The 20923-nt window shown below is 34.2% G+C and overlaps 1 protein-coding gene and 1 long non-coding RNA gene across 2 annotated transcripts; both read left to right on the top strand.

Moving 5' to 3' along the window:
• Positions 1-194: 194 nt before the first annotated feature.
• Positions 195-459, top strand: LOC128557889 (uncharacterized). Its single transcript, XR_008371467.1, has 2 exons — positions 195-233; positions 318-459. It is a non-coding gene; the product is annotated as an uncharacterized LOC128557889 (long non-coding RNA).
• A 10237-nt stretch (positions 460-10696) lies between these two features.
• LOC123548404 (retinaldehyde-binding protein 1-like) lies at positions 10697-19973 on the top strand. Its single transcript, XM_045335620.2, has 7 exons — positions 10697-11021; positions 13903-14062; positions 14673-14734; positions 15106-15317; positions 15601-15708; positions 18820-18937; positions 19457-19973. Exons 1-7 carry the CDS (start codon positions 10769-10771, stop codon positions 19600-19602), a joined length of 1059 nt encoding a protein of 352 aa, XP_045191555.2. The 5' UTR covers positions 10697-10768; the 3' UTR covers positions 19603-19973.
• Positions 19974-20923: the final 950 nt, after the last annotated feature.

Raw genomic sequence — 20923 nt, 5'->3', positions numbered from 1 at the left:
ATTATCCATTGGCATATATGTGTTCCATTGTCAAATCGGATGGTCTGTGTCATGTCCTGATATTGTATGAATAGGAATTAGGATGCTATCCATGTTTGAGTGTTATCAATTGGAATATGTGTGTTATTGTGTAATCAGATGTCTGTGTATGTCCTGATATTGTATGAATAGGAATAAAAAGATGTTTGTTGATATATCCATTGGCAATATGTATTCCATTGTCAAAAGAGATGGTCTGTTTCATATCTTGATATTGTATGAATAGGAATTAGGATACAATGCATGTTTTTGTGTTATCCATTGGCATATTGTTCCAGGTCTGTGTCATGTCTTGATATTGTATGAATAGGAATCAGCATGAAAATCATGTTTGGTGTTATCTATTGGTATATGTGTACTGTTGTCAAATTTAGATGGTCTGTGTCATGTCTTGATATTGTTATATAATTGTAAATTTTGTAGTTTTTTTTTTTTTCTAGAATACATTTGAAAGGCGTTTGTTGTAAAAAGTAATACGAGTATAATTATTTCAGTTTAAGCCTGAGACAAATTGTGATTATTTATCAAGCCTTTAGGCTAGAAATGTATAAAAAAATGTAATTCTAATCGAGGCTAGAAATGTTATAATTGTACTGAAATTGTAATCAAGACTAGCAATATCAAAGTAATACTGTAACTGTTATTCAGATTAGAAATGTTACATATTAACACTGTGATTGTAGTCCAGGTCGGAAATGGAATAATTCCTCTGTTGCTGCAGTAATCAAGGCTGGAATTTCATAGATTACACAGTAGCAGTTATTAATCAGGGCAGTTATTAATCAGGGCTAGAGTTGTTATAATTATACATTGCAATTGTTATCCAGGTTGGAAATGTAATAATTCCACTGTTACTGCAGTAATCAAGGCTTGAATTTTAGAGATTACACTGTAGCAGTAATTAATCAGGGCTAGAGTTGTTATAATTACATTGCAGTTGTAATCTATGTTGGAAATGTGTAATCACACTGTGGCTGTAAACAAGGCTAGGAATGTTATAAATTACAGTGTAAACTCTGATTAATGCCACCAATCTTATTATTACATTGTAACAGTAATAATGACCACCAATGATATTATAACACTGTAACTGTAATAAAGACCAACATAGTTGTCATTCCATTTTGTAACTGTAATCAAGACCAACATAGTTATCATTCCATTTTGTAACTGTAATCAAGATTAGAAATTTATAATTACTATCAATTGTAATCTAAACGAGAGATGGTACTTTACACATAAAAAGATTGACAGAAAAAAAAGCAATGTAAAAAGAAGCAAATATTCTGGTTTGCATTACCGCTGTATCGATAGAACGTCAGAATTATTTTATAACGAAATAGATGCCGGCATATGTGCATTGCAATATAAACAAATTAAATTAGATATTGTCATATTTTTGAAATCTGAATTATCAAAGTTACTTTACTTGAGTTTGATACAAAGTCATCGGTTGTCTGTCACCAGTTTTACAGGATGACAAACTATCTTTACAGTACTGCATATAAATTCTAACTACAACTCACAGAGTGGCTAAATTGCACTTTTTATTCTTAATATTAAGAATTGAAAGAACATATCGTAACTTGGAGGCATATCTTTAAATTTGTCGAAAATATTGATAGCTATATACTTATATGTTATTGGAAATAACTTCCTCCTGTTAAAATTCCAGACTTCAGATCCAATAAGAAATATATATCAAACTGTAATAATATGTATGTAAACGGGTTATGTATTATATACAATAAGATGTTCTGTATAATAACTGAATATTTGAGAGTCGTCACGTTGAAAGCAGTTTGCACTCATTTCTGTTTAAAAATATAATTATAGTCAGATTATATCCATATATATTGGACTTATTCTTAAGTCAGAATGAATGAGGCGCAATAAAAAAATTTTTGAAACACTTTACAGAGTTTTAAGAACACACATTTGTTTTCTGTGAATCTATTGACACATTTACAAATTACCAAAGTAATATTCACTTAATATTTGACATTTCATATGAAACAAATTTTGACACAAGATAATATATAACATTATAAAAAGTAAACATGGTATTTTGCAGAACAAACATTACTCTACATTACACATGCCTTGGTTGGATGGTCTTTTTCTTACACTCCGCTCCAACCATTATCTCGCAAGTCGTAAGTGACCATACGCCAATATGCAGACATTTTCCAGTTTGAAGGTAACCATATGGTAATCTATGCAAAAAATGGAGTCAGTACAAAAGAAGAAGGTCGTCAACTTTAAAACGGCTAGCACTTTACCTCGACTTTTAAATGGAACACTTAAGAAAAAATGTTTAATATGTACGATTTTTTAACTCCTATTTAAATGTTACTTGCAGAAGTAATTGTTTATCTGTTAAACCGGGTTGTATTTGCAACATGAAAGGCTTTGATAAATTTCAATTAAGTTTTAGAAGTTTAATATTTTTTCACATAAAATGGAACATATTACAACGGTTAGTACAATCATTGACAAAGTAATTTGTCCATGAACTTTTCTTTTTACCGAATAAACATTTAGCCATTTTCATGTTTCCGATTCCAGCCTGATGTTAGCTTTCTATGGCCAAGTAGCCAAAAAGGAGAACAAAACGAAAACAAAAAGACTTAAATGATCAAAGCTGTATTAGGTTCATAAATATCGAAGACAACATAATTTGCTAAGTCACTTGTTTTTAAAGTTCATCTTCAAGATTCTAACAAAGACAAGACATTAATTGTAAACATCATGTATTATGAAAAACACACCAAAATACAGGACCTTAACACAGATATGAACAATACCACACACATACAGCAGTCTTATGCCGCGTGTTTTCGTGAGCAATTCCTGCGCATTTAATTAATAAAACTGAAAAACGGACTGGGCGTTGGTCTAAACAGGATAATAGTGCAACCCACATTATGTCGTGTTTGATCATGGGGTCAGTAAACATTAGACTTCATGTAATGACACATGTATTAAGGATTTGATGATATCACAAAGGGTTCAATTAACATGTTGTAAATGTGTGTAAGAAAAGTGACCCTTCGCCTTACTATCACTCTCTTCATATTATGTCAGAGCTGTTTATGTAGTCGCCATTTTCTGATACAAAAATTTTTTCAAGGCTTTGCATGTTTATCTCATGAGCCCAGGGCGATATATTCTCTAATAGAAGAATATGCGATCTGCCAGTGGAGAGCCAACCATGACATAGAAAATGACGTTAATAGAGCTTGTCCATAAACTTTTTTTAAATATTGTATTCAATACTAAAGCTTTACTTTTAATACATGATAAGCTTTAAACGGGAATAATCTGTTTCCTGACATAAATTTTTTGGGTGGTAACATGAAATCGTTTGAAATTAGAGTAGCTGGGAATCGAACTCACGACTCAATGTTAAGACCATGTGCAAAAATGGCAAGCAATCGTCACCTAACATCGAAGGTTTAATGATGTGGGGAAAAGTTTTCAATACATCATACCAAGCAAAATCGTTATACAACACGTACGTTTATTTTGCTAATCAAATAAACCATAAAACATTGAGTATCTGAAAATATCCCAAACAGAACACAAACTGTAGATGATTACACATTTATAAAAATTAAGGTGTTTTTTGACTTATGTCAAATACTTTCTTGAATACAGGCACATAGAAACAAATTTTGCACTTAAGCTCTGTTTTTACGTTAACAAACATAAACACTAGAAGTATACCACAAAGAATAGTCCTGACAATGAAAACCTTAGCCTATAGTTGACCAAATTGCGCATCTGAATTAATATTTTTAATCCTCGTTACGTGTTCATTAATACTGTTTAAGATAATGATGGACACAAACTTTTATATTCATTTATGCATATATTTTTATTAATATGAGGGCCATAACTCGGTCTGGCTGATAAAATCACAAACAAAACCCAAGGGGGCAGGCACAGAACTGCTGAATAATAATCCTGTAATGTTTCATAATCTCTAATGTCAAATACTTTCTGAGTTACTGTTATATGACACAGACTTAAAATAAAATGTTGGTCAGCTGTGAGAGATCCAAATTAAAAAACTAGCTAGGTGCACAATTTCACTTAATGGAGCTTGATGACACTTTGTAAAATACCTTTTTTGAGATATGCAAAACATAAATTTGGACGAAAATACAAAGTGCCCGCTTAGCTCAGTAGGGAGAGCGTTGGTCTACGGATCGCGGGGTTGCGAGTTCGATCCCCGGACGGGGTGTATGTTCTCCGTGACAATTTGATAAAAGACATTGTGTCAGAAATCATTCGTTCTCCACCTCTGATAATTCATGTGGGGAAGTTGGCATGCAGTTACTTGCAGAGAACAGGTTTGTACAGAATCCAGGAACACTGGTTAGGTTAACTGCCCGCCGTTGCATGACTGAAATACTGTTGAAAAATGGCGTTAAACCCAAAACAAACAAACAAACAATGCAAGAACCACAAATTGGTTTATAAGTAAATATAAGAAGATAATGTATATGTGGTAAGTACCGGTATACAAAACAAGAGCACAGCCTTACGGCGTGCAGACGCTCTTCTGATTTTATTGTCTCTGTATAATAGAAATATTGTCTACCCATGATTTTCTAAGTTCCCCTTTTATATGTATATGGAGTTTCACCTACAGTTTTCGTGGACTATAATCCTTTTGCAATACTTTACCGAGTAAGCAGGCACAAGTGTAAAAATCTTCAAGTAACAATGGTACTGCAATTTATTTGTTTTCAAGAAAATCATTTTTTAACTCCCTTATATTTTTCAAGGGCATAAAAATATTTTTAAACCATGATACATCTTAAAAAGCCTGCAAGGATATAGAACATGGGCTTACTTCGACCATGGTACGACTTTACAAAATTCAAGGAAATTGAAATCTGTCCTACCATGATACACCTTTAAATATCTTTAAGAACAAGGATACACCTTTAAAAATCTTTAAGAATACAGAATATAGACTTACTTTAATCATGATACACCTTCTGAAGTCTTCAAGAATAGAGTATAGCCTTTTTATAACCTAGCCCAATTAATATTTTTAAACTGTTAATTTTGGATAAAATGTTAATATATTCATTTTATTTTACGAGTATAGAAATCTTTATTTCTATTTGGCAATAATTATTGTGGGGCAAGTATACATGGCTTTCACTTTGAAAGTATTGGGCTATTAGTGCATTAAGTAGCAGTAAGATGAATGGGGGTCTATCATTTAACTGTAGCTAAATTTGATATTAACATATCCATGCACACAGGATGAATCTACCATTTGTAAGTACTGACTCTCATAAGCATAAAAAAGCTTTTCTTGACTTCAGTGTCATAAAATGTGACAATACTACATTTACTTTAAGGGTCATGCATCAGGATAATGCCCTTGATACCTTATGATGTCATCATTATGACATCACAGAAATTATCTGATTACACAAGCCTGTATTGCAGGATAGATATTAATTAAGACTACTGGATACTTTTTTGCATGCAATAAGGCAGTAAGTCAACTTACTTCCATATTGCGCGTAAAAATCAAGGCAATCTGAGATACGCCCTTATTGCAATATCAAAATAATAATATAAATAACTGAAACATCTGGTTTAAATTTTCACAGTATAAAAATTAGGTCAAAATATAGTGAAAAATCAAAAAAAGTGATTTTTGGTAAAATATGTAGATACGCCCCTATTGCGTTGAACCCTCGATATGACATATTTGTACAAACATTACCAAAGTAAATATTCTCTTTATAATAACACTTTCATTATGCAATTACATTATTATGACATTTCAAGTTTATATAATATATCAAACATTAATAAAATAATAACAGTCATGTGTCAGGTTTTTAGCTATAAAGATAACAACAACATCTACTACCACAATTAACAACATTTGCGTTGGAATTGGATTGTCTTCTGTATCTTACACTACCCCGCCCCCTCCACACCCCCCACATCTCCCAAGCCTTCTGGAAGAGTCATCCATACGCGGTAATATACACATCTCCCAAGCCTTCTGGAAGAGTCATCCATATGCGGCAATAAATTACCTTATAATCAAACAAATGAGACCATCCAGCACTAAATGATAGAGGAAGACCCCAGGTGCCTGTTCAAGCTTTATTTCAAAACGGGCGGGTGCCTGGGTTGACCCGTCGACTCTCCGCAGTCAAATGGGATGACTTCCACTGTGAATGATGAAAAAATGATTTTATAGTATGTACGATTTATTTATTTTACTCCTATTTCACCAATACGTTACTGCCAGAGTAAGAAAGGTCTATCGATTTGAACGGGGTTGTTTATTACCATTGGCTTGAATCATTGGATTGTTTAGGTTCAATGTTTTTATCATAGGATAAGTGAACGAATAGTTCGGAGCTAACGGTTGTGGACCCATATTGACATAGGTAATATCCGTCCGATAACGTTTTTTCCGTAAAAGATTTCGGCAATCTTCGACTGTTACGGATTCCATTGCTCGTTTGAGCTATATACAAGGCCGAAGTAGCCCGAAATACCAGACGAGAATACGAAATTACACGGCAACTGATAATTGCCATCACAGGTTTACTGTATTAAGTTCCATTAAAACGAGAAAACGATAATTTTGAACTAATGTTAAGTTTATTAAAGTAGCATACAGTACAGAATTCCTAACAAGAGACAAGAAATGAAAGTGTAAAAGCAATCATATATTAGATAAAGACCACACCTAAGACGTGCCTTTTAAACATATACATATAAAGCAAAACACAACTACTAGCAGGCTGATAGTGCCGACGTGTTTTCGTAGAAGAAACTTCAGACGCATTAACGTACGAATGAACAACGTAAAGAACCGGAACTCCGAAGCGCTTTTGGCGGTTAAACAAGACAATACGTAGGCAACACCAGCTTATGTCTGTATATACATGGTGATTCTTATTATTTGGTAAACATTTTATACATATAGCATGTAATAAGACATGTTTTAAAGTTAAATTTGATGTATATCAAAAAAGGGTATATATTTAACATGTTTTGTAAAGTGTTTAATATTATAAAATGACCCTTTTCGCTTCTTACAATCAACTCCTTCCGATATTTCCGATGTCAAAAGCCCCTGTTTATGTGGTTTTGCTTTCATTTTCTGATTACAAGAAATTTTTTCAATCGGCTTTTGCTGCATGTGTTTATCTCTATAGGCCCAGATGGTCTGATGATTTCTCTAAATAAAGAAGAATATGCGTAGTCTCCAGTTGGTAGAGCCAACGCTGAAAATAGTTAAAAATGACGTTATATTGAGCATTGTCTATAAAACCTCACTTCTTTTTATACATTTTCAATACATATGAAAGCTTTAAACTGTGTGTAATAATTCTGTTTCATCACATGAAAACAAATTAATTTTTTTATAGGCAGTGGTAACATATGAAATCGTATGACATATTATGGATCACCTGGTACTTTAAAACATCAGTTGTGATAAAATGCTTAAGACGCGCACGCGTGTGTTACAAAAATGGTTCAATGAATATGTTGTAGTCCGTAACAGTTGAAAAGGTTTAATGATGGTGAGAGAGAAAAAAAGTTTATCAATCATCTATATCCCTGAAGCAAAATATCGATTATACAAAGAGCACGTGACCGTCTTATTTTGCTACACATAAATTAACAATCCAAACGGAAGCATTTGTTAGTATCTTAAAATTTTCCATAAAAAGGAATAAAAACTGTGATGGATTTAACTGGCAAGTATTTTATTTTCAAAAATGTAAAAGGTTCAGTTTTTATTATGTAGGGTAGGTCTAAATAGATTTCCGGCTTTGCTTTTGAACAATTTTGTTTAGTTCAGTTTTAAGGGTCTGCTTGAAATCATCATTTTCGGCTTAAACTCTGATTTTAGTTAAACAAAAAAAAAATAGAAGTATATAGCAATGAATTAGTCTTGGACAAGGTAATTAAATTCCGATTACGACTCTTACTAGTCGTACGTTGACCTAAATTGGAAACAGAATTGAATATGTTTTTGTCATAAAATCAAGTTCTGCGTTCGAGTTCATTTAATGACTGTTAAAGATATATATGGCACACTTCTCAATTTGACTGTATTTAACATATATCTTGTATATCATATTGTTTTAGCAGCCGTATACCCCTCCCCAACAATAAATACCCCTTCTAGTTTTTACATGCACATAAAGATATCGCATGTTGTTTCTTCGTATCCCTCATACCCTGTTTTTCCAGCTTCTATTCCCACGGTTCACCCATTTCACAACTTATATCTCATATTGTTTTCCTCAGTCTTTTACCCCCAAATCCTACACCAACCTACACCCTCATCACATTCTTCTATCCCATCCCTTCCAGAAAATAATATTATTCTTTTGTATTTCTCACACCAACCTTTATCTTATATCTCATATTGTTCCTTAATACTATTCCATGTTCTTCTTTTTATCATTTCCCTAGTGTACTCCATATTGTTTTAGCATCCCCACAAACATACCACGCTTATGTCCTTCACCCAAATAAATCCAATGTAAAATAATATTTGTTCCTTTTTCTTTTAATATTCTATTCCTCTGCAGTTGTTTGTATTTCTCCGTATACACCTCCACCCCGACCCCGCAATACACCTGACCCCCTCTCCCTTCCACACCCACAAAGGATAAACGCATTTGTTTACTATTCATTTTCTCTTTTCTGTTGGTAAAAGTTTGCGAATAGCAATGTCCATCTTTTTTTGTTTCCCCGTTGAAAGAGTTTCCAACAGCATCGCACATACGTTTGCCAAAATGAGACGATGGGACGCAACGCTTGAAGTCAAGGTCGTATGGTGAGTGGGAGTACTAAAACTGACGCATTTATCACAGTAATACATCAGTGAATATTTTGTGATCCCGAACACTAGAACAAATTTAATATTGATGGATTTTTATTAATCTTTTATCTATATCGATTATACAAGGCGACTGACTTTTTTTATCATACATGTATATTGCTTATTGAAGCGAAGGTAGACAGGAATTTTTCTTTTTAACCGGTGCTGCAAAAACTCGTCTTATACCACAGGGGTCTCTCGTGCAGTAATTATGAATGAACGCGTAAATTCATAGGATACTAATTTAACAAAAGGGTGCTTAAAAGAAAAGAATTTTTAAAAAAAATATTTCAATTTTCTATATTTCTTCTCATTGAAAAATACGGTGTGCAAGCAAAGGAATCTATCACTAGTTCTCTAGTTAAACGTGCAGATGGAAATATCTCGCCCTCGAGGTACCAAAATAAAAAAAAATATAAAAAAGAGGTCTAGTTCAATCCGCACCTTCAACCAGTGAAAGAATCTGATATAACAACAAAAAGAGCAAAATTTTAGATAGAATTGACAGGCAAATGATTTATTTATAAAAAGATGTAAGAAAACAACAGAAGTACATCTGAGATATTTGTGAAAAATGTATGTCAGTTCAAGTTTGGAATACTAATGACTAAGTTTTTTTAACTTATCATACGTTAAATTCATACTCGTATAAACAGTATCATGTTTATTTTTCTTTGGCATTTCCTGACTTTTTAATAGACTATTCTTTAAGAAAATATTCACTGAAATTTCTCTTCAATTTATTCTTAAGTTTTGTATAACTAAAATGTGGTTAAAACTTAACCACGACTGCCATGTTATGTGAATAGTACTACATTGACTAGATTAATCTTTCTTGGCACCCTTAATATCAGAGTTATTGTTTGTTTATTTGTTTTGGGGTTAGCGCCGTTTTTTTCAGCAGTATTTCAGTTATGTAACATACCGTCAGATAAAATGTCCTGTATCAAATAGTCACGAGGAATATGCGCCTCGCCCGGGGATTGAATTCACGGCCTCGCGTTGCGTTCTCCCTATTGAGCTAAGCAGGAGGACTGAAATGTCAGAGTTAATATGTAACTGTTATGAACTGTTATGACAAAGTAGATGCTCACACTTCTCAAATATTTTCACGCGAACATGTTTGTTTACTATCATAAACCATGTTTCTCATTTGCGAGATCTTTTTAAATTAGTTTTATATTTATCATTAGCCCTGTTAATATGCTTTAAAAAGTCATGAAAAATAAACAACAAAAAATAAAAAGTATTATTTTATGTCACCCCTTAAAGCGAGACCGATCACAATATATCACAAAAGTAAAGTGAAGAATATGTTCTGCTGTGTAAAGAGTTAGATCTCATGTTTCACAGAATAAGAAAATGGTCTTCATGGGTGTGAAGAATGTGATTTGTGAAAATATGGTCTAGTAGAGCTGATATATATGGTAAAGACAATCACAACGAGAATACGTTTTCGGATCTAAAGAATTATCATAACTCTACTGCCAGAGTGGTTCATATTTAATGTTATTGTCATACTTTATAATCTAAAATGTTTGAATACACATGCAGTAATGCGACTCTAGTATGTGTTTTCCTCACATGTGTTACTGACCATTGCAACATATTACCACATGTATAATTACCATGACAATTATACATTATACTTATTCACATATAATGTCCTTTTAAATGAAATTGAAAAGGTCCGAGATAATTTACTTTTATTGACTATACACCCCAATTCTATAAAGACCTCTTCCCATCTTCCTCTTTTAAAAAGAAAACACCTAAAAACTGAAATGTTGCTGTTCGGTTTAGATAATACACGACATATTTCAGCCTATTATGCGTACTGCCATTAAGATAGGCGGTAACATTTTGCAATGGCATTTTCCTTTTATAAAAATATTTTTTTTGCCCCATGATATAACGATTAAATTGCAGAATTCATTTACAGATGATTTTATTGGTACACTGGATGAACAAAGTATACAGCGAGCAAAAGATGAACTAAATGAAGATGAAAAGAACCGACAAGGAGCTGTAGAAACATTTAGGGAATGGGTGATACAGCAACAGTGGCTAAAAACACCGACAGGTAACACCTTTCATCAAAATTAGCACCCGGAAATATCTTCATGTGAACAAAATACAACCGTAAAAAATAGGGTACATTTTGCGCCTAGTTTGTTTTAACCTTTCGTTGAGGACTCGAGTATAGGTCAAATGTTGCCTTATCCACATCTTATGGTGGTGGTAGAACCAAGGTGACTCTTCGAGCTTTATTTTGATACTGGTAGAACCAGCAAGCTTCCGAAAGCCAGCTGGATAGCTTTATCACAAAACAATTCTAAACTCAAATTCCAGTTCTATAGCAGTGAAGGGCAAGTGATTTCTAAGCCGGTGTAATGAAGTTTTTCGACCCCCATAGAATAACGACCCCCCGGTCATTATTCTATAGAAAATGTGACTCCTTTCCTGTAAAATATTGACTCCCCTTATAAAAAACTGACTCCCTTTGAAAACTCTATAGAATAACGACCCCCGGTCATTATTCTATAGAAAAACTGACCCCTCCAAGTAAAATACTGACTCCCTAAAGATGACTCCCTTCGAATCTCATAGAATAACTACCCCGGTTATTATTCTATAGAAAAAGTGACTCCTTCCATCTAAAATACCAACTGCCGAAATTACTACATTCGAACTCTCATACAATATCGATTCCTGGACATTATTCTATTTAAAAAAGTTACTCTTTCTGTGTAAAACACCGGCTCCTAAAAAGACTTTCGACGATAATATCTATTAAAAAGTGATCCCTACCAAACCTAACGGACAATCTTACTAGATCTACAACTCTAATACCCTCCATTGCCAATAGTTAACATTTTGATTGTACTACTACTACTGGTGCCGCTACTTCTATTGCTATTACTACATGTACTTCTTCTTCTACTACTACTACTACTACTACTACTTCTACTACTACTACTACAACTGCTACTACTGATACTACTATACCTGCTTCCACTAATACGTCTTGTACATCTACCTCTTCTTCTCCTGCTGCTGTTGTTGCTGTCACTTATTCCTCTGCTACTGCTGCTGCTGCTGCTACTGCCACTACCACTGCCACTGCCACTACTATTACTACTACTACTACTACTACTTTCTATTGTTGCCGCTACCGTACTTTACTGTCACTGCTAAGTATTGCAACTTCTATTAATACTAAGTTCTATGCTAGCAGTTTCTTGTGCAGTTTTCTTCTGAAGAATTACTTCATACCGAAGTTTGCAGGGATTATTGACACTGATGTGTTTTGTGAACGTATTGTGAATTGTTATTTTCCTGAAAAAAATGTATACACCAAGATACAGCGTCTAGAAATAGAATCCCTTTTCCCGTTGCGGAATGCTCTGATTTCTGTGTCAAGTGAGGTTTCTGGGGCTAATGGTCAAACGGAAGGACGGACGGACGGACGGACGGACAAGGGCAAATCTGTATGCCCCCCTCCCCCGAGTGGGGGCATTAAATGCAGCAATTAGGCCTTAGATACATGAGTTATCACTAAATTTGACCAAATAACCGGGGGTCGTTTTTTTATGGGAGTCAATATTCTTCGTGAGGTTCAGTTTACTTCACGTGGGGGAGTCATAGTACTATGATCTGGAGGTCATAATACTATGACCGGGGGGTCACTTTTTCTATAGAATAATGACCGGGGGGTCATTATTCTATGGGGGTCGAAATACTTCATTACAGGCTATCTTATCCACTCGGCCACGGAAGCACCTTTTATGCGAAAGCAGGATCTAGTGTAGATCTTTTTTGCTCCTGCTCAAATTTGGCACCGGGTTTTTTTTCCTCACGCGAAGCAACAGAACACCTCGTGCAAATTTGGGGAGGAAATTCAATCTGGGATTGATTTTAATGCATTAGATTAAAAAACAAAACAATTTTACAAACAAACATGTTTTCATCATGTTATTGTTTGAGAGATGACCTTTCGGTTTCTACGTTTTATATGAAGCAAAATAGTACTGTAACAGGGCTGTCGAGAGATACGTGGCCTTAAAACTTCCATATTTTTTTTATGACCAAAAGGTATCTTTTCTTAACCAATGCTGATCAATTATTGAATGCGTGTATGTGTGTGTATGCGTGTTTGTGTGCGTGCGGAGTCAGAAGTTTAGTAAGGTCAGTTGGACTACTAGTATTCCTATATCGTAATTTCTATGAAGATAGACGGATAGATAATTTATAGCTTACTGAGTCTGAACAAATATACAAAATTGCATGTAAACAACATGCCTATAGTTTGTACTTAAATTTTGGGAGGGCATCCCCAGCTACCAGAAAAAGTAGACTCTGTTTTGAGAAATACCTGAGAGCTAAATATGTTGATGGACACACAGACGATTCTTTTATATTTCAAAAATTATATATACCATAGAGACTTGCACATTTCACAAATGTATATCAAACTGGCGGGCGTAGAAGATAATGGTACAGAAACTGGATTGTAGCGGCATTCTCGTGTTTTCATTAATGACAGGAGATGTCTTGTGATAATTTCGTCTAAACTATCCTCCCCTGATATTTTTTAATCCAATTTCTGACTGTTTTGAAACGATGAAACCGAAACGTAAACGAATATGGAGTGAAAAAGCACCGTTTACAAGATTATCTAATTAATACTGTATAATCCATATTTGCACAAGTCAATTTTAAGCTGTATGGCTGTTTGTTTGTTTTGCAGATGTGACAGTTTGCTTGTTTTGCAGATGTATGGTAATTTGTTTGTTTTGCAAATGCAGCTGTGGCAATTTGTTTATTCTGTAGATGCATGGCAATTTGTTTGTTTTGCAGATGTATTGCAATTTGTTTGTTTTGCAGATTTAAGGCACTTTGTTTGTTTTGCAAATGTATTTCAATTTGTTTGTTCTGTAGTTGTATGTCAGTTTGTTTTATAGATACACGCTTTTTGTTGCGATTTTTGAGACCTAAAAAGTACAGCCAACTGGAATCAAGAAAGGCCATAGAACAGTTCTGGAGGAGCAGATCCCAAATTCCAGAATGGTGTAGTAACAAAGACCCCAGAGATCCTGTAATACAAGACGTACTTAGCAAAGGGTGAGTCGGTGCAACTTGCACGGCTTTTACGAGCTCAGTGTGACGTTAACATGACAAGTATTCAAAAGCAGTCACTGTATTAACTCTAATTTTCAAGCATGTACTTTTTCTGTTGCATAATGTGAACGGATTTATCTAGCTTCCGTTTGCTTTACGTTTCATATGTTTAATCAGTACATATTGGGAGAGTGTATGTGCAACTCGTGAAGCACTTGTTTCTATGGTGGTTTGATGTTGCCATGTTATTATTTCACTCTGCTGAAATGAAACACGTCTTTTCTTCGCACTTTTCGCAGCGATATACTGAGCGAAATTAGAAAAACCTGAATTATCGTTGCACATATCTGTCATCGTATGTTGCGACAATTGCTTCGTTTGGCCTAATGGGCTTTGTAAATATATGTGATTAATCTACCTATTTTTATATAGAATTTCAAGTTATACGAATAATTTATCATAAGACGTCATTGATTTACATAATCATTTTTTAAAATATAGTTCAGCTGCATACCTTAGTATTAAAAAACAGTATTTCCCGTTCCTGCTCCTTCAGACAAACTGCTTTATTGCCTCGCTCTATTATTTGACAGAAAGAAATTTGTGTTTACAGGTTTGTGATGCGGCTGCCGAAGGCGGACAAAGACGGAAGAATCTACCTTCTCCAAAGAGCTGGTCAGAACAATTACATATCAAATTTTAACATTTGGCTTACATCTGTCACTATTTATACTGTAATATCTAAATGCAACGGATCTTTTATTAATAATAAAACATATCTTTTATCTAACAACACGAAATGGAACTGACAAATTGGTCTGCTAATGTGATTTGTCTATATTTGATTATTTTCTAAGATATAAACTCACAGCTGTGTTGTAGTATTGGCGTAAGCATATCAGTTTTGAAAGAATTACTGCTATTACAACTCAAGAAAATAAGATATCAGCAATATGTCGAAATCATCAAGAACTGCGATTAGTAAGAAATTCGTATGGCTAAAATTTCACATGCCACATCGAAAACACGTATTTTTCGTTTCAAAGGGTGTATGGACGTAGATTACATTAAAAATAAACTTGGAGGACCAGATGCTATATTTAAAACGTTTTCTGTGATCGTTGATTGGATAACGATGGATCCGAGGGCACAAGTGAATGGAATGGTCGGAATATTGGACCTTACTGGATACGGCATCCAGCACAAGCTGGTACTGCATACGATGGAAAATATTAGGAAAATGTCTTCTATGATGCAGGTAAGCAGAAAATTAAGTCTTTCAAAGCAAAAAACCAAAAGTTAATTTTATTACGAAAAACACATATTTATCTGTCACATCATAAAATTCAGCATTACGAGCATTTTCTAAGTAAATGAATTTTTGTGAGATTTATTTTTGTCTTTTCTTTAATCTCTATTACTGGTATTTGACTGCAAGACATGCAGTTTCCCCCAAATTCATTAAAACTTACTGCTATATTACAATGCAGATGTTGCAAATAAAAATGATTTTTGGTTCATATTGGTTAATTTATTTTCAGTCAAATCCAATGCGTGTGAAGGGGTTGCACGCGTACAATCTTCCTCCAGCATTTGAAGCCGTACTCGCATTGATTAAAACTTTTCTGAAGCCAAAGCTAAGAGACAGAGTAAGTTTATATACTGCATGATTTTGAAACCGTTTCCCAATCCAGAGAAAGACGTAGGATTTTATACCATGCAAAACAATCTCATTCGATTGATTAGAAACGCCATAGAATATTATCAATTATAAGGGACATTTTAATGCGGACATACATTTAAAGAACGTCATTAATGCCACCAGACACAACGTAAACAGATGTTAGAAATTTAAAGTATGCAATAATGTTTTCTGACTGTTTTATATTGACTTTGACTTGATTGCCCAGTTCCGTTGTAAGTAAACAGATGTTAAAAAATTATGCATATAATAATGTTTCCTCTACTCTCATTCAATTAAAAAAATACTACTACTACACCTGGACCAGGTACCAACCACCCCTCAGGACTCTGCTGCTGTTCAAACACAAAAACAATTTAAAGAAAAATAACGGCAACAACAACAAAAAACATTTGTTCAGTCTGTTTAAGCATGAATCGTATATAAAGTTAAACATGAATAAATTGCCATTCAACGTCTTCAAATGCGCGGGAATGTTAGCGTTCTTCTTTTACTACGTTGACGTCATTTCCTTTTGAATTATACATTTTAGATGAGATAAAAAAAACTATACATAATACGCGTTGTTGTTGAAATACCTATCACATTTTAGGACCATAATACATTTATACTTTGCAAGCGAATGCGCATAAGTAAAAAGATGCGTTAACAGATCGTGAGTGCGAGCATCTTTTTGCTAGACTATAATAGACCACACAAAAAAGTTACTTTGAAAATATGTTAATACCCTAGGAATAACTATAGGTTATTAGAATGTCTCGATTTAGTTCATATTCACACTCAACAAGGCTTCTGGCAAGACAAACAAACTGATATATATACCTTCATATGATATTCATTTTAAATTTAAAACCTTAAAAAAGAAACAACATCTTTGGTCAAACACCCGGGGGCATGATTTTGTGTTTTGAAAACGCAGCTCCTTGTGTCGTATTTAAACATATTGATATCATAGAAATATTATGAATTCAACAGCCTGAATAAAATTAACATACACTGACGTAAATAAAAGAAATTAACCCAACGACACATATTTAAGTCAATATCGGTTCAACTGTAACTTACGGAGAGAAAATACGTATATGTATTAAGACATGTAACACGGTTGCTTTTTATTCGTCCTCTACTGGTTGAAAATCAGTTTCGGGGACAAAAGGATTGCGCTTTTCCGTCCGTCCGTCATTCTGCCGTTATGTCATTCCGTCTACCGTCCGTCCGTTCGCAATTTTGTGTCCGGTCCATAACTCTGTCATTCATCAAGGGATTTTAATATTACTTGGCACAAATGTTCCCCATAATAAGACGACGTGTCATGCTAAGAACCCGGACACCTAGCTTGAAGGTCAAGGTCACAATTAGAGGTCAGTTGTCAACAGGGCTTTTTCCTGTCCCGTCCATAACTCTGTCATTCATCCGTGAAGGTATTTTACTATTACTTGGCACCCGTGTTCCCCATAATAAGGCGACGTGTCTTGTACAACTTTTAGATCCCTAGCTTAATGGTCAAGGTCACCTTAAGCGTCAGATGTTAACATGGCAAGAACAGGGTCTGTTTCGTGTCCGGCCATAACTCTGTCATTCATTAAGGGACTTTGATATTACTTGGCACAAATGTTTCCCATGATGAGACAATATGTCATGCGCAAAACCCGGACCCCTAGCTTAAAGTTCAAGGTCATAATTGGAGTTCAAAAATCAACAAGTCGTTTTTCCTGTCCTGTCTATAACTCTGCCATCCATGGAGGTATTTTAATATTACTTGGCACAAATGTACCCAATAATAAGACGATATGTCATGCATAACTTTCAGACCCCTAGCTCAAAGGTCAAGGTCACACTTGGCAGTCAAATGTAAACATGACATGAACAGGATCTGTTTCGTGTCCAGTCCAAAACTCTGTCATCCATCAAGGGATTACAGTATTACTTGGCATAAATATTCCCCGTGAGACAACGTGTCATGCGCAATACCCAGAACGCTAGCTTAAAAAGTCACGGTCACACTTGGAAATCAAATGTGAATAGGTTTATTTTTCTGTCCAGTCTATAACTCTGTCTTGCAAAACAGGATTTAAATTTCAGTTGGCACAAATATTCCTCTGGGTGAGACAACGTGTCATGCACAAAACCCGGACCCTTAGCTGAAAGGTCAAGGTAACACTTGGATGTCAAAGGCCAACAGGGCTTTTTTTCCTGTCCAGTCTGTAACTCCACAATCCTTAAAGGGATTTTGATATTACTTGGCAGAAATGTACCTCCATGATAAGACGATATGTGTCATGCGCAACACCCAGACCCCTAATCAAAGCTCAAGGTCACACTTGGAGGTCAAAAGTCAATAGATTTTTTTTTTCCTGTATGATCATTGACTCTGTCATCCATGAAGGAATTTTAATATTACCTAGCACAAATGTTTTCCATAATGAGACAACTTGTCTTACGCAACCCCTTATCCCTAACTCAAAGGTCAAGGTCACTGTCATAGGTCAATAGATTTTCCCCCTTTCTAGCCTATAACTCTGTCATCAGTTAAGGGAGATTAATATTACTTGATACAAATGTTCACCATAATGAGCCAATACCCAGACCCCTATTGTAAAGGTCAAGGTCATACCCGAAGGTCAAAAGTCAACATTGATCTTTTTCTGTCCAGTGTGTAAAATAGTTTTATATATGCTCATGTGTCATATAGACCCGAATTAAAAAATGTTGATGTATTTTCTTCATAATTACTTCCCTTTAATATGATGATTTCTAACATTTTTTCTCTCATATTTTCCCACCAATTTCAAAATGAAATGTTATCAGAATTGATATTAAATACTTTTTTATTTATATAGATGCTATAAAACAATCAACAACTGTAGATTTTTGTATATGCAAATTTTAATCCTAGTGTTGTGTTATAACAGATTGTATATATAGTACAATATTGTTTATACATCACTGACATATATCTGATTATTAGGTTATACCACTGCAGTGCAGTAGAGACTTTTAGGGGCCTTCCAGTAGGGGACTTTGTATTGCATGACAAAACTTCATTCACTTGTTTTAGGTAAGAACGCATGGACGAACACTTGTTTCCCTGTATGAGGATATAGATATGAGTGTTTTACCAAAGGAGTATTTACCTGATGATTATCCTTGTTGGGGAACTCTCGAAGAAATTATAGGTAAATAACTTTTTTTGGGGGTAAAAGTTTGCATTTAGGTTAGAATTTGTACATTTTTGTTTGGATTTTGTTTGCGTGCAAAATAACAAAGTTCTATTACATTGCGAGAAAATGAGAGCATCAAAATAACTCTAAAATAAATTCGTTCGTTCCCAGAGGGCAGAACTACCTAGAATATTTTAAGACAAGTTGATTTATTGGCATTTTAAAGAAATCTGTTGTTCATAAGTTAATTTTTTGTTCATTTCTTGGATTAAAATTTTAATGCGTTTTAACAGTATTTTAGTCAGAATTTAGTTTACCATGTTCGTGTTTCTATACGTCAGATCCTGTAATTTGAGGTGGTGAATTTTCCTTTTACATCCACATCATCAAAATAGGTCACCAGGTCCCTTGACAAAAGAAGAAACCTTTGATTTTTTTAGTCATCATCTAATATATTATATCTAATAAGTATTTTTAGTACAACGTATTTAAAAGAATTTATAATTGTGTTTCAACTTTAAATTATACTTTCAGAATACAACAAACAAGAGATTTTAAAGCAGCCGGTAGTTGATCACATTATGGGTCTGACTCAGGGAGATTACGGCGTGGATTTAAAGCTGAAGCCATCAGGAGAGGACGTTCCCTCCGAATCCTTCAGAAAACTAAATGTTGACTGACTGGTGTCACAGTTTTATTGCCTTAGTTTGTTACATTAATTTTATTTTTCACTTTGACATTACTTACATTCTTATACCATTTTATTTGTTAGATGTTTACTGACAAGGTCTAAGTGCAATATCATAAATAATGTTTTGTTTTAGATGTTATTATTTTAGATAGAATTATAGTTACGTAAGTAAACATTGTCTTTAAAATACTGTGTCACTTTTTCCGTGAATTATGATTATAAATGTTGAAACATTTTCAATAGAATCTTGAGATTTTATTTTGCCGAGTATAACAGGAACGAAATGCCTACTCAATCTTTGAAAATATCACAACCGAATTGTTCAAGTACTAACGTATTATCTATTCAGATGACATTAGAATTGTAATAATAGACCACAAGAAGGACTATCCAAACAGGATTAATATATGCATAGATGCTGGAACAACATACTAGTATTGTGTCGGGTTTAAACGAATGTTATTTGAAACAAGTATCATTTAAAGCAAGTGTCACTTGAAACAAGTATAGTTTTAGCAAATGCCTTTTAAAGCAAATGTCGCTGGAATTATGTGTCGTTGGAAGCAAGTGCCGTTGAAAGCAAGTGCCGTCCTCTATAGGATGATTAACTAATCTGTGATAGACTATCACATATTAGATACCGATACTTTTATTGCCATTTGGAAACAACCAGTCAGATACTGGAATTTAAAGTTCCATTACGAGGGAAAGTGAGTTGGCAATTTTTTTCATAACCAGTGCATAGACTTCTGCAAGACACTAAATAATGAAGATTGGCAGGTCAAAATTTACAGAAGGTCTTTGGAACTCAAAGAAAGGTATGTGTATTATGTTGAAATTTCAATGAATCGACAGAATGACCCCCCAGGTCTTTTTAACTTTCTTCATACTTCATAGAAAAATAATTGTACATATACTGCGATTTATTTCGAATTTCTACATACCAACTTTCATTTTCCAATAAAATGAAATAGTTTCTGTGCTTTTTAAAAGAAATTAAAATGTTCACTTTCCTTAGTATTGGACATTTAACAACTGGTCTCCAAACATCTACTTAAAGTCAGTGGATTAATTGCACTGGATTACCCGAGTTACATAATCATTGTCAGCTGATCGTTAGAGTTTTCAGTTATGCGTCACTAAAAATTCAAGCAAGATGAACAGATTTAAAGACACTTGCTGCAGTTTCTTGTATGAGAGATGGGGCAAAAATTTCCCCAAAAATAGAATTTGTTTAAACTTTGTATATGGACACAGTTTCATGTTAGAAACAGAAAAATGCAAAAACAAGCATAGGTCACCGTACTTGT

Source organism: Mercenaria mercenaria, chromosome 6 (assembly GCF_021730395.1).
Source record: "Mercenaria mercenaria strain notata chromosome 6, MADL_Memer_1, whole genome shotgun sequence".
NCBI classification, from domain to species: Eukaryota; Metazoa; Mollusca; class Bivalvia; order Venerida; family Veneridae; genus Mercenaria; species Mercenaria mercenaria.
Note: the sequence above shows the minus strand (reverse complement) of the source record. Positions and strands in the feature narration are given on the sequence as shown.

Excerpts from the sequence above, each read along its gene's own strand:
- LOC123548404 (XM_045335620.2), top strand. The coding sequence starts at position 10,769 with ATGCGTACTGCCATTAAGATAGGCGGTAACATTTTGCAATGGCATTTT. Across the intron at positions 14,063-14,672 it reads CAAGACGTACTTAGCAAAGG|GTTTGTGATGCGGCTGCCGA; the intron begins GTGAGTCGGTGC and ends TTGTGTTTACAG. Across the intron at positions 15,318-15,600 it reads AAATGTCTTCTATGATGCAG|TCAAATCCAATGCGTGTGAA; the intron begins GTAAGCAGAAAA and ends ATTTATTTTCAG.